The sequence below is a fragment of the Artemia franciscana genome, chromosome 21 (genome assembly GCF_032884065.1).
Source record: "Artemia franciscana chromosome 21, ASM3288406v1, whole genome shotgun sequence".
NCBI classification, from domain to species: domain Eukaryota; kingdom Metazoa; phylum Arthropoda; class Branchiopoda; order Anostraca; family Artemiidae; genus Artemia; species Artemia franciscana.
The window spans coordinates 31,083,245-31,099,724 of NC_088883.1; the positions used below are offsets into that span (position 1 = coordinate 31,083,245).

A 16,480-nucleotide genomic window follows, 5' to 3' on the forward strand; every position below is an offset into this window, starting at 1 on the left:
CTTCGCTAGCAACTATTGCAGCCTGTCTAGTGATCTGGCTTGTATTATGAAGGGTAATTGATCTTGTTTTAAAATTAAAAAGAATGTAAGCTGAATCAATTTCTATGAAACAGAGATAGTCGGAATACTTTTATAAATCCTATTTATGACAATTTAATAAAAACATTCAGATTACAATTCTTCTAGAATTTATTCAAATTTTTAACTGAAGATACAATTATGAGTTTTTTAAGTCTCAGGGTGCGGGAAATTTAGTATTTTCCTAGATTTTTAATGAAAATACCAAAAAATATTTTTTTCAAAATCTGGAGAGGGCAATTGCCCCTCCCCCCATTAGCACCCCTGCATATTTATAGAAGTTTTTAATCTAATAGTAAAAAAAATAACGAAAACAATAAACCAAATAAAGATGCCTTATCTGTATTCATTCATCAATCATAGTAATAGAAACAACATGTAGCAACAAAATAATGTCTAAGGCTTTTCTTAAATTAACCCTAAGAAATCTACTAATCTCTAAGAAACTTGGAAATAACAATTTAAAGGCATATATTTGAAACAACATTTTGATACATTAAAAGAAGATGAACGAATGTCGATTGTGAACTATCAAAATATAAAATATAGAAAATTAAAAGAAGTCACAAATAAAATCAGAATAAAGTAGCGTTCACTATTAAAATGGAGATTCAGAAAACAACTGAAAACAAATTTACTATAATAAATAATGCTTAAGATCTGCTTAAAGTACCTTTTGAAAACATGATCTGACTTATTAAACTAAATGAGTTGGAGCCATTTCAGGGGTAGGCCAAAGGGGTTATGAATTTAAAAAAATAATCAAATGAAATGCTTTCAGGCTATCTTGGGAATGTACTAACTTTAAAACACATTTCCAATGCTTTGACCAGGCAAATGGAATGGGGGGCATGGGGGGTTTGGAATTGGGGGTATACTCCCATTAGTGCAGTTTTAGATGTTTTTAACTACACCATGTTATGCCGAAACTATTTTATAATATATATATACAAAAAAAAAAAAAAAAATAATAATAAAACAAACTGAAAAATGAATGAATGTGGCCACTTTCAGAGGATTTTCGGTTAGATTGTAAGAAACTTAAGAACCTTAATACATTTTTGTATTTCAAGACTTAAAATTAATTTAAGCCACCAGTAACTTATGATCATTCTCTTGTCTACTTTATTGATGAAATTGTAACCCTAAGCAAAATAGATTTTTGCTGAGGTCTAAGACTTTGAGAGCTATGGAACTGGAAACAGTGGCAAGATACAAGGGTCTAATAAATATATAGTTTACCACAGACCCGTTTTTTAAAGCATTAAGTAGATACCAGAAGTATATTCAAAGATCAAATTGTTTGATTGTCGACGATTTTTTTTTGCTATAATATATAAACAGGCCCAATAAGTATGCAAAGACTCTGGGACCATTTAAACCATGTAGCTGCTGAAAGAGTTTTCTTTCCACATTTGCGAATCGAGGTTGCCCGATGAAATACATTTGTACAATGTTCAATTATTTGAATTATTTTGTCAAAAATTACTTCAAGTCACTGTTACTAGATACTATGTATGAGGATAGTAGATACTAGGTATGTGATTTATAAATAGGCCCAATAAGTATGCAAAGACTCTGGGACCATCTAGGCCCTGTAGCTGCTGAAAGAGTTTTCTTTCGACATTTAACTGTGTCGGGGTTGTCAGGTGAAACACATTTGTACCATTTTGGCACTTTTTTGAGGTTGTTGCACATTCATATTAGCTCATTTTTCTAAGCGGGTCTTTTTGAAAATCACATACCTGGCATCCAGTATCCTCATACATAGTATCTAGTAACACTGACTTGAAGTAATTAGGGACGAAATAATTCAAATAATTGAAAGCATTAGGGGGCAGCAGAACTCATGGATTTAGAAGAATTTTGACACATTTAGCCTTTTCAGAAGAAGAGTACGCAAAGTTGAACCAATCTCCTCTCTTAAACTATGCTCTATCTCAAAATGAATTAAGTTTAACTGATAGGCATCGAATTTTCAGCAAAGTAATTTACTTTTTACACAGCCTATTGCATGCAACAGATTAAGGAACATTAGTCTTATATATATAGGACCCCCGCCCCGCCAAAAAAAAACTACAGCACTTGAAAATCACTTTGGTTTGTCTACTTCCTTTTTCGATTGAGCGTTTGTTCCAACATAAACCTAATGTGAAACAAAAACAAAATAAATATTCATAGACAAATTTAAAAATGCATAAATTTACTCCTTAACTGTCTTTCTAAGGTCCATAGAGGCCTAGTAGTGAAAAAATGAGGCCTATGATTTTTAATATTATGAGACTTGAGTCCTAATTTCTCGGAATTATTAAAAATGCATAAACGTACTTTGGTCAGGTGCGACTACACTGTCAGTTAACGAAAAAAATCCCACTAAATTTACTGTTTGACAAGTGACAGCTTTGTCAACAGAAGTTTAACCAACACATTTTTCCTTAACAGCCAATGACATCTACCATCATGCATTTCGAGTCATAATTCTCAGAATTACGAAAAGTGGACACACGGACTTTAGCTTTTGATATTAATGATGATAAATTTATTTCCCATTTGTACGACAGAAACGATTGTCTTAAATGGAGTATAAAATAACATAATATGGCTATAGTGTCAGTAAACGAACAAGGTGTCACTAATCGAAATAGTAAATGCATGGACACATACTGATTGACAGGTGACAACTGTTCTGAGGTCCAAAGAGGCCTAAGCCACACATTTCTTTTTAAAGGCCTATGTCTTTTGCCACCATAGAACTGAAGCCATGATTTCTCAAAATTGTTAGAAGTGCATTCAATTACTTCTGTTTTTTTTTTGGCCACCACACTATTAGTAAATGGTAAAAAAAGGTAAAGGATACAGCACTAGACCCTTAAAGTCCAAAGCGGCGGTGATGATCTCCGTTTCAAAGCCCTTTAGCTAGGAAGTGCAATAAAGAGTTGGGGGCCAACCATCCTGTGCTTTCGCACACCCTTCCTGCTTAATTTCTCCAGGTTTCCCAAGTACCCATTTAGAGCTGGGTTGAATCTGACTGAGCTTATAGAGTCACGCCACTAACCTCCATCCTAACACAAATAACTGGCCTTATCAGGAATCGAACCCTCGCCCTCCAGACAAAAGGTATCAAATTAAGCACACCAACCACTCGGCTAGGAAGACGTATTAGTAAATGAGCTATATGTCGCAAAATTGAAAAAGTGCTTACATGCATATTTAGTCTCTGACAGGTGATAGCTTTTCTGAGGTTAATAGAGAATCAAGCCACATACTTTTTTTTGAAATGCAAAAAATGAGGCCTGATCTCCATTAAAAAGAGACACATCGTTTTGATAAATAATTTTCTAATTCAATTTTGTACTGTAAACAACAGGATTTAAACTACTTCATACTTAAAAAAAATAGGCCGAATTGCATTTGGCAAACGTAATTCAAACCAGCTGCGCACATAGGATTTTACTCCAAGGAGGGGGGGGGACAAATTTCTGGGAAGGGAGGGGGTGATTACCAAACTAAAATTAAAGACGAAAAACAGTAATTGTAAACAGCCGAATAAAAACATGTATGTGTTATATATTTTAAAATATGTATTGTCCATGTGGATATAAATCCACACGAATAATACTAAGGTTCGGAGAAAAAAGGGGGAGGGTCTTTATTCTTTAAACACTTTCTGCTTTAAAAGGTACTTTAAAAAATTAGATCTGGACTACAACCAAATAACTTGGCACATAAGAACAATGCCTTTTTAGTAACTATGAACTTTATACTAAGTTAGTCAGAGGCACTCGATAACTGGAAGACATTGGACGTTGTAGAGTTATCACAGGATCGGCAAAACTATAAGGCAGGTTTTCTTACATTCCAGATTCAGCTATACCTTCATCATCTAGAGTAAAATATAAATAAATAAGTAATATACATACAAACAAAAATATATACTATATATATATATATATATATATATATATATATATATATATATATATATATATATATATATATAAAAATATATATATATATATATATATATATATATATATATATATATATAATATATATATATATATGAACTATGAAACAATATATATAATAAAGTAATATATAATAATATTTTATAATACATAATAAAATAAAATATGAAGAAATATGGCTATAGAAAACCTGAAAAACGAAATTAAATACTTTAATTTATCAGGTGAAAAGATTAACTTTGCTGAACTAAGTGTAACTAGGGCACAGACGGATCCAGTATTTAAGGAGGGGGGAGCAGCTGGCTAGATAAGAATTTGATGTTTTTTTCGACAAATTTTTGTAATATAAACGAGAACTGAACAAAATTAAACTACCCCCAAGCCAATGATGAACACCTGGATCTGCCACTGACCTAAAGGTGTTGCTATTCAGAATGTCATGGAAGCTTTATTTCGGTAATTATCCTAAAATAGCGATGAAGACCACACTACCTTTCCATATCAAACAAACACAAAGTAGAAACAATAGGGAAATTTTGTTCAAGACAATGGAATTCGATTCAGTGGATATTTCGGCCCTATGTCCAAGGGCCAACTTCAGAATAACACGAAATATATATACACACACACACACATATATATATATATATATATATATATATATATATATATATATATATATATATATATATATATATATATATATATATATATATATATATATCTATATATATAAAAATAAGTTGTCTGTGTGTGGATCTGTGGATGGATCAGGTGACGTCATGTTTCGGCTGACGTCATGAAATTAGTTGCCATCATTTTTGCTTTGAAGGTGACGTCATTCAAGTTATATAAGACATATGTTCGCCGTCATGTTTCGGCTGACGTCATGAAATTAGTTGCCATCATTTTTGCTTTGAAGGCGTGACGTCATTCAAGTTATATAAGACGTATGTTCGCGTAGAATTCTATTAATGCTTAAGTTTATAATGACTGATGAAGATGCTCAAAGAGTCTATGCCAAAAAACTTGCTGCTGATAGAGAAAGTCAGAAAAGAAAGCGTGCCGAGGAACTACCAGAGCAACGCGAAAGCAGACTTGCTGCTAAAAGAGAAAGTGAAAAAAGAAGGCGTGCCGAGGAACTACTAGAGCAACGCAGAAGCAGACTTGCTGCTAAAAGAGAAAGTGAAAAAAGAAGGCGTGCCGAGGAATCAAAAGACCAGCAGGGAAACAGGCTTGAGGCTGATAGAGAAAGAAAGAACAGAAAGCATGCCGAGGAACTACCAGAGCAACGCAGAAGCAGACTTGCTGCTAAAAGAGAAAGTGAAAAAAGAAGGCGTGCCGAGGAACTACTAGAGCAGCGCAGAAGCAGACTTGCTGCTAAAAGAGAAAGTGAAAAAAGAAGGCGTGCCGAGGAATCAAAAGACCAGCAGGGAAACAGGCTTGCTGCTGATAGAGAAAGTAAGAAAAGAAAGCGTGCCGAGGAATCAGAGCAATCTGAAAGTTATCGCCTGGCATTCAGGTACAACCCAGTCGATGATTATAGCTTGAGTAGATGTGTTCAAATCGGGACAATGTCTAAAATTTGTCCCTATTGCAAGGCCTTGAAATTCAATGGTGAAACAATGGGAATGTGTTGCGCCTCAGGAAAAGTTAAACTTCCTCTATTGGCTGCACCACCAGAGCCATTGAAGACTTTCCTTACTGGAACTACGTCAGAATCTAAGCGTTTTTTGTCAAAAATCAGACAATACAACTCATGTTTCCAAATGACGTCGTTTGGAGCCCAAATCGAAAATCCAGATCAATTTATGTCTACTTTCAAAGTAAAAGGGCAAATCTCAGGCGAGAATCATAAATTTTTACAATTGTACTTCATCAGTGATAGAAATTCTGAATTGAATGCACGTTGCGAAATTTCTCCCAACGTTGAAAGGACAATCGTTTCCCAATTGCAACATCTTTTCCACGAAAATAATAAGTTAGTGCGTCTGTTCAAAACAGCCATCAATTTGATGCCTACTGATACTCATAAAATTGTTATTTCCGCTGACAAAACGCCTCCTGGCCAACATGTGCGTAGATACAATGCTCCGACTATCGACGAAGTGGCAATCGTTATGGTCGGTGATCAGTTTTTACCTCGAGATATTATTCTACATAAGCGAAACGCTCAGTTGTTAAGAATTGCTGAAACTCATCGATGCTACGATGCCCTACAATATCCTATCATTTTTTGGGATGGAGCCGACGGCTATCACTTTAATATTAAATTGATGAATCCAGCCACTAACAAAGAAATGAATAAGAAATGCAGTGCAATGCATTATTATTCCTATAGACTAATGATTCGGCAGGATGAAGAAAATTATATTTTAAAATGCCGTGAATTGTTTCACCAATTTATGGTTGATATGTATGCTAAAATTGAATCAGAACGTTTGCTATATATCCGCCTGAATCAGACCAAGCTCCGCTCTGAACAATACATTCATTTGCGAGATGCAGTTATAAATGACGGTAATACCACAAACGTTGGAAGATTAACAATTTTACCTTCGTCATATGTTGGCAGTCCCCGTCATATGCATGAATATGCTCAAGATGCTATTGCGTATGTTCGTCTCTATGGTCGTCCAGATTTATTTATTACATTTACATGTAATCAATCTTGGGACGAGATACTGCAGCTTTTACTTCAAGGACAATCGGCGGTTCATAGGCATGACATTACGGCACGTGTCTTCCGGCAAAAGTTGAAATCACTGATAAACTACCTTGTAAAACATGAAGTGTTTGGGTCAGTGCGATGCTGGATGTACTCAGTGGAATGGCAAAAACGAGGTTTGCCACACGCACATATACTAATCTGGCTACATAAAAAAATTACTTCAAACGAAATTGATGATGTGATTTCCGCTGAAATACCTGATAAAAATGTCGATAAGGGGTTACATGATATTATTGTAAAAAATATGATACATGGACCTTGCGGTGCACTGAACGAAAATTCACCATGCATGGCCAAAGGAAGGTGCACAATGCAATATCCTCGACTTTTAGTACCCAAAACAATTACTGGCAATGATGGTTACCCACAATATAGAAGAAGATCTACTGGAGATGGCGGTAAAAAAGCAATAATAAAGAAGCGTAACGGTACCACCATCGAAGTAGATAACCAGTGGGTTGCTCCATATTCCCCTTTATTATCAAAAACATTTAATGCACACATAAACGTTGAATACTGTAACTCCGTAAAGGCAATCAAATACATATGTAAATACGTCAACAAAGGCAGTGACATGGCAGTTTTTGGCTTGCAGTCCGAAATCAAAGATTTCGATGAAATCGTAGAATATCAGGCTGGAAGATACATAAGCAGTAATGAAGCTGTTTGGCGAATTCTTTCATTTCCGATACATGAACGTAGTTCAGCTGTTGTTCACTTAGCGGTACATTTACAGAATGGTCAACGTGTTTATTTCACGGAAACCAACGTGCAACAAAGAGTCCTGAATCCACCGGATACAACATTAACAGCTTTTTTTTCGCTTTGCAAAAATGATTCTTTTGCGAAAAAACTGCTGTATACTGAAGTGCCTTCGTATTACACGTGGAATACTAAAAATAAAGTATTTGAACGTCGAAAACAGGGTAAGTCAGTCGACGGCCAACCTACCATCTTCAAAGATACCACGATAGGAAGACTCTACACCGTTCACCCCAATCAACATGAATGCTTCTTTCTACGCCTGCTTTTGGTGAATGTACCCGGTCCGACATCCTTTGAGTATTTGAGGACTGTAAATGGTACTATACATGACACTTACCGTAGTGCATGCCAAGCTCTGAATTTATTGGAGAATGACCAACACTGGGATAACCGCATCAATGACGCGTGCGAAACGTCAACCCCAAGTCAAATTCGTGCATTGTTTGGCATCATTTTAACAACTTGCTCTCCATCAGCTCCTACAGATTTATGGGAAAAATATAAGTCAAAAATGTCCGAAGATATACTTCATCGAAAACAGTTAGAGACGTCAGACATGACTTTTGATTTTACACCAGAAATTTATAACTACACTTTAGTTGTTATAGAAGATTTTTGCATAAGTATGGCAAACAAACCTCTTCAGGGTTTGGGAATGCCTTCACCTAACCGTATCGCTGCTGTTTCGACATGTGTAGAATTGGATCGTGAACAAAGTTACAGTACGAGTGATCTATTGTCGTATGTACAAAATAACATTTCCAAGTTAACGTCGGAACAAAAAGACATTTATGATACGATAATGCATTGTGTCGATAACAACGTTGGAGAAATTTTCTTTTTGGATGCGCCAGGAGGTACTGGTAAAACGTTTGTGATAAAACTGATTCTGGCATCAATTCGATCTAAAAATGATATAGCGTTGGCAATTGCGTCGTCCGGAATAGCCACAACATTGCTGCCTGGTGGAAGAACTGCTCATTCCGCTTTGAAATTGCCTCTGAACTTGCATTCTACAGAAACTCCCACGTGCAATATTTCCAAATCATCTGGGATGGGTAAAGTATTGCAGCAATGCAAACTTATTATTTGGGATGAGTGCACAATGGCACACAAAAAATCGCTCGAGGCTCTGGATCAATGCTTGAAAGATTTGCGAGGGAAGTCGAAACCCTTTGGCAGCACCTTAATATTGCTTGCGGGAGATTTCAGGCAAAAATTACCTATAATACCTAGATCAACTCCTGCAGACGAAATGAATGCTTACCTGAAAAATTCTAATTTATGGGCACACGTAAAAACATTAAAATTAACTACAAATATGCGTGTCCGATTGCAAAACGATGACTCTGGTCAAACATTTTCAGATCAATTGCTGGCAATGGGAAACGGAAAGCTCCCAGTAGACTCAATTTCAGGACGTATACAACTACCTGCTGATTTCTGTAATTTAGTGACGTCCAAAAATGAATTGATTGAAAAAGTATTTCCGAATATTCTAAAAAATTATAAAAATAATAAATGGCTAAGTGAAAGAGCGATTCTCGCACCCAAAAATATAGACGTCCACGAAATCAACAATATTGTTTTGACCAAGATTCAAAACCAGGCAGTCCTTTACAAGTCAGTCGACACAGTTTTGGAACCAAATGAAGCGGTTAATTATCCATTTGAATTTTTAAATTCCATAGATCTTTCAGGGTTTCCACCACACGTGCTACAACTAAAAATAGGCGTACCAATAATATTGTTACGTAACATAAACCCACCAAAGCTTTGCAATGGCACTCGACTTGCCGTAAAAAAAACAATGGAAAACCTAATAGAGGCCACAATCCTGACAGGGCCTTTTGAGGGTGAGGCTGTTCTTATTCCTCGCATTCCCATGATTCCAACAGATCTGCCTTTTCAATTTAAAAGATTGCAATTCCCAATTCGATTAGCATTTGCAATCACCATTAACAAAGCTCAAGGTCAATCATTAGAAAAATGTGGTATTGATCTTAATACTGATTGTTTTTCCCATGGACAATTGTACGTTGCATGTTCGAGGGTCGGTAAACCTGACAATCTATTTATATGCAGCGAGAATTGGACAGCGAAGAATGTTGTATATTCGCAAGTTTTACGCAGTTAATTTGTATTTCGGAACCAAATGAAGCGGTTAATTATCCATCTGAATTTTTAAATTCCATAGATCCTTCAGGGTGTCCACCACACCTGCTACAACTAAAAATAGGCGTACCAATAATACTTTTAAGAAATATCAACCCACCAAAGCTTTGCAATGGCACGCGACTTGCCGTAAAAAAAAAACAATGGAAAACCTAATAGATGCCACAATCTTGACAGGGCCTTATGAGGGTGAGGCTGTTCTTATTCCTCGCATTCCCATGATTCCAACGGATCTGCTTTTTCAATTTAAAAGATTGCAATTCCCAATTCGATTAGCATTTGCAACCACCATCAACAAAGCTCAAGGGCAATCACTAGAAAAATGCGGTATAGATCTTAATACAGATTGCTTTACCAATGTACAATTGTATGTTGCATCTTTGAGGGTCGGTAAACCTGACAATCTATTTATACGCACAGACAATGGGACAGCGAAGACTGTTGTATATTCACAAGTTTTACGTAGTTAATTTGTATTGTATCTATCTATCTATCTATCTATATAAAAACGAGTTGTGTGTATGCATGTTTGTTTGTTTGTAAAAAGAGCGTTTGCATATGACGTCATTATTAGTACATACGGCTTTGTATATGGACAGACAATGGGAAAGCCAAGAATGTTGTATATTCGCAATTTTTACGTAGTTTGAAACACATATATAAATCTATCTATATTCACAGGTGGGACACAGGGACACAACTACAATGGCGCGTAACTAATATGGCGCGTAACGACTTACGCGCGCGGGGGGGCTTGGGGGGGGGGCGAAGCGCCCCCACCAACTAGGTGTTGGGGTGGCGCAAAGCGCCACCCCAACAGCTAGTATATATATATATATATATTAAAATGTGAGAAATAAAACTATTAATGATTTTTTTTTTCTCGTGTTGTGCTGAAGACAACCTTTGGAGATAGGGCCGAAATATCCACTGAATTGAATTCCACTGTCTTGAAAAAAATTTTCCTGTTGTTTCTACTTTGTGTTTGTTTCGTAATTATCATATTCTCCACAATGGTCTTAACGAAATTTTGTGAACTTCCGTCCGTCCCAAATGCATTTTTCTAATTAATTAATTATTTCTTAAATTCAATGACAGTGGGTATAGGTTTGTATCTAGTGAGAGCCTTCAAAATATTTTAAAACGTTAATTTTGTTATTTTAAAACTTGTTAATTTTGTTATTTTAAAACTGTTAATTTTGTTATTTTAAAACTTGTTAATTTTGTTATTTTAAAACTTGTTAATTTTGTTATTTTAAAACTTGTTAAAAAATTTGTTAATATTGGACATAAGCGCAGGGTTCTGCCAGTAAAAATTTAGATTTTTATAAAAATGAAGGAGATTTTTACCTAGTTTACCTTTTTATTTGTGCGCGGAAGTTGGTTTTTCATGGTGATAATGATATTGACTTATGCAGTTTTTTTCGCTCTATTTTTGAGTACCAGAATCACTCCTGTTGAAGCCGTCGCTGTGCCAAAAAATGACTTAATAAAGTTGCGTTTCCATTCTACCTTTTTGGCGCCATCTATCTTGACTACGCTAACTGCATTGCACTTACTGCGAGAAGTCACAGGTGGCGCATCGTCCACCAATGGAAACAATCCGACAGGAAAGAAACGTGGATGTCGGGCAGGGAAAAATGAAAGGAGAAGGCGTACGGGGTGTGCTATTTCGGTACTAGTGACAAGCCGTGACTATTGTTCTTCGCCAAAACAAGTGTTTCAGCGAAACCTGGTGAAAATCAAGATATCCAGAGCACCTAAAATACCGAGTCTGAAGAGATTCGACGAAACTCCCGTGTGCCCCTTCCAGGATAGCCCGCCCGTTCTTAAGCCCGAACGTCCTTTAGCTAAAAGTAAGTTGCCAAATATACTTGTGTGTAACGCTAGATCTTTGAACAACAAAACTGATGCACTTGAAGTTATTGCCAGGCAGAACAACGCCTCAATAATAATAATAAGCGAATGTTGGGACACTTCTGACGAATCGGCGCGCATCAAAGGTTACGCAAGCTACTTTAATACGCGTCACGATCGTGGCTTGAATCGTCGAGTAGGAGGCGTTGGACTTTATGTTCGTAATGACCTATCCTCAAGGCTGTTAAGTGAGCCTTTTGACTCCGACCACGAAATATTATGGACCGAATGCAAACCTGCACGTTTATCAAAAAGATTTTCATGTTTAATTGTTGCTTCGGTCTATTATCCTGTAAGTGCTAAAAACAGGAAAGACTTGATTGAACACATTCAGTTTTTCGTAGACAAAATGCGCCGCAAGCATGTCTCTCCTGGCTTTGTTATTGCCGGAGACTTCAATCAAACTAATAGGCAATGGGTTTCAAATATTTTAGATTTGCGACAAGCCGTTACAATACCTACCCATCAAAGTGGCAGCATACTGGACTTGATTTTTACAAACTTGACAGACTTTTATTACGCACCGAGATCCCTAGGACCCCTTCTGAATTCTGATCACTTTATCATCTTCTGGGAAGCCAGTTCGGCAATTCCGAAGCCAAAACGAGTCAAGTATACGGTGCGACCACTTACTGAGGACTCGATATCTACATTTGGTCGCTGGATCGGTAATTATCAGTTTGAGGACATTTGCTCTGAACAGGATATTAATATTAAAGTCAATAAGCTGAATACTCTGCTTCAGGAGCAATTTCAGACTTGTTTTCCCGTAAAAGTCATTACTGTGAGTGACACTGATAAACCGTGGATAACCAATGATCTAAAGAATTTAATAAAAACCCGTTGTCGCCTTCATATCGCTGGTGATACCGTAGCTTCAACCAAGTTGCGTAATCATATTGTTAAACTAAACAAGCGTGCCAAGAGGCAGTATGTGAGGGATAAAATTACTCCCTTACTCACAATAGACCCCCACAAATGGCATTCCTCATTAAAAAAACTTACCGGTAAGACAACACTCAGAGATCTAAGGCTCCTCAAAGAGGACGGTACCTTAACCTCAGCTAATGAAGTCAATTCTTTTTTTTGCTGACATCTGTACCTCATTTCCATCAATCACCAAATCAGAAATTGATACTATCATTGCTGATGCAGAGATTGAGGACGTATGTGAGGTCTCTGAATTCACTGTTTATAAGGAACTCCTAAGACTGAAAGCGAACTGTGCGTCCTACCCAGGTGAGCTTCCAGTAAAGCTGTTACGTGAATTCACCATTTTTCTTGCTAAGCCACTCTCTTCTATAATCAACCAATGTTTCCTTCAGCAAGTATTCCCTAGTGCTTGGAAAAGAGCATATGTCCGCGTTATTCCAAAAGTAAGGTGTCCAAAATCTTGTGATCAACTCCGGCCTATATCAATAACTCCGAACCTTTCTAAAGTTGCAGAAACGTTTATTTACCGCAAACTTATGTCACAGGTCTCTGCACATCTAGACCCGTATCAGTATGGATGCTTAAGAGGCAGCAGCACAACTGTTTATTTAGTACGGATGTACCATCTCATTGTCGAGTGGCTCGACCGAGGAAGTGCTATAGTCGACCTTCTCCTCGTAGACTACCGAAAGGCTTTTGATCTTATTCGCCATTCCGTTGCTATCACAAATCTACGCACCATGGGTGCGCAAAAACATATTCTCCTTTTAGTGATCAATTTTTTACAAGCCCGCTATCAGTGCGTTTACAGTCTTTTCCCAGGAGATACCGACTCCGAATGGGTCGAGCTTACATGCGGAGCCCCACAAGGTACTAAGCTCGCTAGTCTACTGTTTTTGGCAGTGATAAATTTCATCCTTTCCGGCTATGAAGAAAGATTTAAGTATGTAGACGACTTGTCAGTCCTACTGAAGTACATTGTTGAGAAGTCTGAGGCTGTCCCCCAATTCTGTAACGAAATAATCAAAAACTTCAAAGACGAATGTACTGCGAACAGCCTCCAAATCAACGAAGGAAAGACTAAAATCCTTCGCTTTAATCCCCTGAAGAGAGACTTTGTGTGCCCTCCTCCTCCTTATCCTAGTGAATCTTCGGCAGTAGTGCTTGGTGTCAAGTTTAGCATCGACTGCTCTTTCAGCCTCCATGTCGATACAATTATCAAAAAGGCAAATAGTGCGATGCGGACACTTATACTAATGCGTCGATTTGGTTTTTCAGTGACACAACTAAGGATAGCCTATCTTACTTACATTCGACCAATTTTAGAGTATGCATGTCCCGTATGGGGCCCACAAGTCAATAACACTATTTACCTAAGTGACCAGCTTGAGTCAATACAAAAAAGAGCAGTCAAAGTAATATTGTGCGATGCTTTTATCGAATATAAGTTAGCATTATCCACTTTACAAATTCCCTCTCTTCAAGAGCGTCGTCTCAGTTTGATTCTTGAATTTGGCCAATATCTTCTCAGAAGTGATAAATACAGATCGATACTACCACCAGTTTTAGTGAAACATCGAAGTACTAGGTTGAAGAAATTTGACAGATTAGCAGCACCTCCTTCACGCACAAATCGTTTTTCCAACTCATTCATCCCTTTCTTTGTATCAAAGTATAACAATTGTTGATTTTAAACTATTTGTCTTCTGATTTATTTTTTTTTGTCGTTTGATTTAATCCTTTTTTCTTTTTTGTAAGCACAAGCGCCATTTAGTTTTATGACTACGAGAGATTGTGCAAATAAAACCTATTCTATTCTATTCATTTTTGAAAAGAAAATTAAAAAACTGAGCAATAATAAATAAAGACAAAAGTAGAAAAAAAAACACAAAGAAAAGGGCCGCATAATGCATATAAACTACAAAAAGGAAACATTCTGCAAATCAACTGAAACAAAATAAGAAAAAGAAATAGTTTAAATTCTAGTAAAATAAGCCGAAAAAATCAGGGTTCTGATGAGGCGAACTTTTAAATTTGTGTCACTTTCCAATGAAGATGGTAATAATCAATTTTTCTGCATCTTTCTTTTATAGCTGTTTATTAATACTTTTTACCATTTTGATACAACTTCTCTGTTTACTGTTAATTTCTGGCCCAAGATGAAGTGACAAAGAAGAAATATAAAGAATGTGCTTACACTGTTAAGGTTGGCATAGGGGCTGTTCCTTTGAACCCAAATTAGCAACTTTAAACCCAAATTAGCACGATTACTCGAGCACCCATACTGAAGGATACAGGATACCAGTTTAGCACGTAAACAAAACACAGTCAAAGATTGAGCGACAGAAAGAGAACAAGAGATAAAACGTAAAATATACACACTAAATAATTACTAAATACAATTACTAATCGTAAATAAGATTCTAAATTGGTGATCACTAATATATTAATTACTGATTACTAGTTTACCAGTTTAATTTAATTTCTGTTTAATACAAGATTTTGTGCTAGCCCAGGGACCATTACAGTATTCCAAGTCCGGCCATCCAGATAGCAGGATTACTTTCCAATTTTTAAGGGAAGCTGAATAAGAGTGAAGATTAAAAAAGAACATATAAAATAAACGAGTTATAATGTAGAAGTAACTGAAACGCAATCAGAAAACGAGAAAATGTAAAGGACAGAGAGAAACGAGACAAAAAATGCAACCCAGATACAAGCTAAAAGCTATAATCCCACGAAAAATACGCCCCCCCCCTTTTAAAACCACTTCTGGACAATTCCATCTTCACTGAAAATTCCTCCCCCTCTATGAGATTTCTTACAAACGCTTCAGCCTGAGAAAGTATCCTCAGCATACTTCCATTTGTAAAAAACTTGAAGCTCTAGTCGTTTCTCTGATCAGTCCGGAAATACCCTCTTATATGGAATTTTTTTCCTGGAAATCAAAACACGCTGAAGATTTCCCCCAGACAATCCCCTCAAAACGTCTCTACATGCAAAATTGAGTTCCCAAAGAAAAAGTAAGGCAAATAAAAATAATTTTGTATAGGAATTCTGTCAAATCCACAAAGTGTAAAATTTCCCCTGGAAATCTCAGGGCGTGATTTGCATGGAAATTATTTGATTTTCATGAAAATTCTGACAACATTGCTCTTCTTGCGACAATTTTCAGCAGTTCATTTGCCCACGCTGCTAATATACTAAACTTTTCCTAAAAAAAATAATTTTGTTCTGCAAAGTATAACCGAAATCGACTTCAATGAAAGTTTACGATTTGAGTTCTGCGTTAAGATAAACGTATTTACGAATGTTAATTTTCAGGGAGATTTCGAAGGATCGAATTTTCATCCCCTAAAAATTCGTGGATAACAGAAGCATGGTTGCATCCAGAGGGAGTCAATCAAATCTGATTGAAATCTGTCCAACTAGTTCAAAAGTAACAACAATGCATATAAACAAATTTCCAATAAAGAAACCACAAATCACTCATGTTTTCTAAGCCCCACTTGAATTCCCCCCCCCCCCCTCCGCTTAGAACAGAAATACCAGATACGATCCTGAATGAAAGCGCTGGTTATCAGGCCTGTTTTAATTTGCCTGATGATGTCCAGCACAAAAACGGCTAAAGTGGTCATTGGAAGATCGATACTGCCTGATAGATTTCTAGCTAAAAAAGGTGAGCTAAACATCACCCCTCAACATGAAGAATAACTAACCTGTCTTTAGCCTTAGCAATATTTCTTAAACAATACGAAATTTAGCACCCTCTCGATAGAAGGGGGAAGGTAGAGTGCAGCTATCACCCTACTGTAGTTTTTTTTATAAAACGAGGTAGAGTGTTCTACCCAACAAGGTAGAGTGCAGCTACTATGTTAATGTAAATTTTGTTTATAAAATGAAGACAGGACCG

General features: G+C 36.6%; 1 protein-coding gene across 1 annotated transcript in view; it reads right to left on the reverse strand.

The window, feature by feature from the left end:
* Positions 1–532: 532 nt before the first annotated feature.
* The window catches only part of LOC136040878 (tyrosine-protein phosphatase 10D-like), a gene marked incomplete in the record, with an annotated part of 219,901 nt that continues 203,953 nt past the window's right edge, over positions 533–16,480 (reverse strand). Inside the window, 1 exon segment of the mRNA XM_065725278.1 lies at positions 533–3,961. Coding sequence (XP_065581350.1) covers positions 3,930–3,961 — 32 coding nt within the window.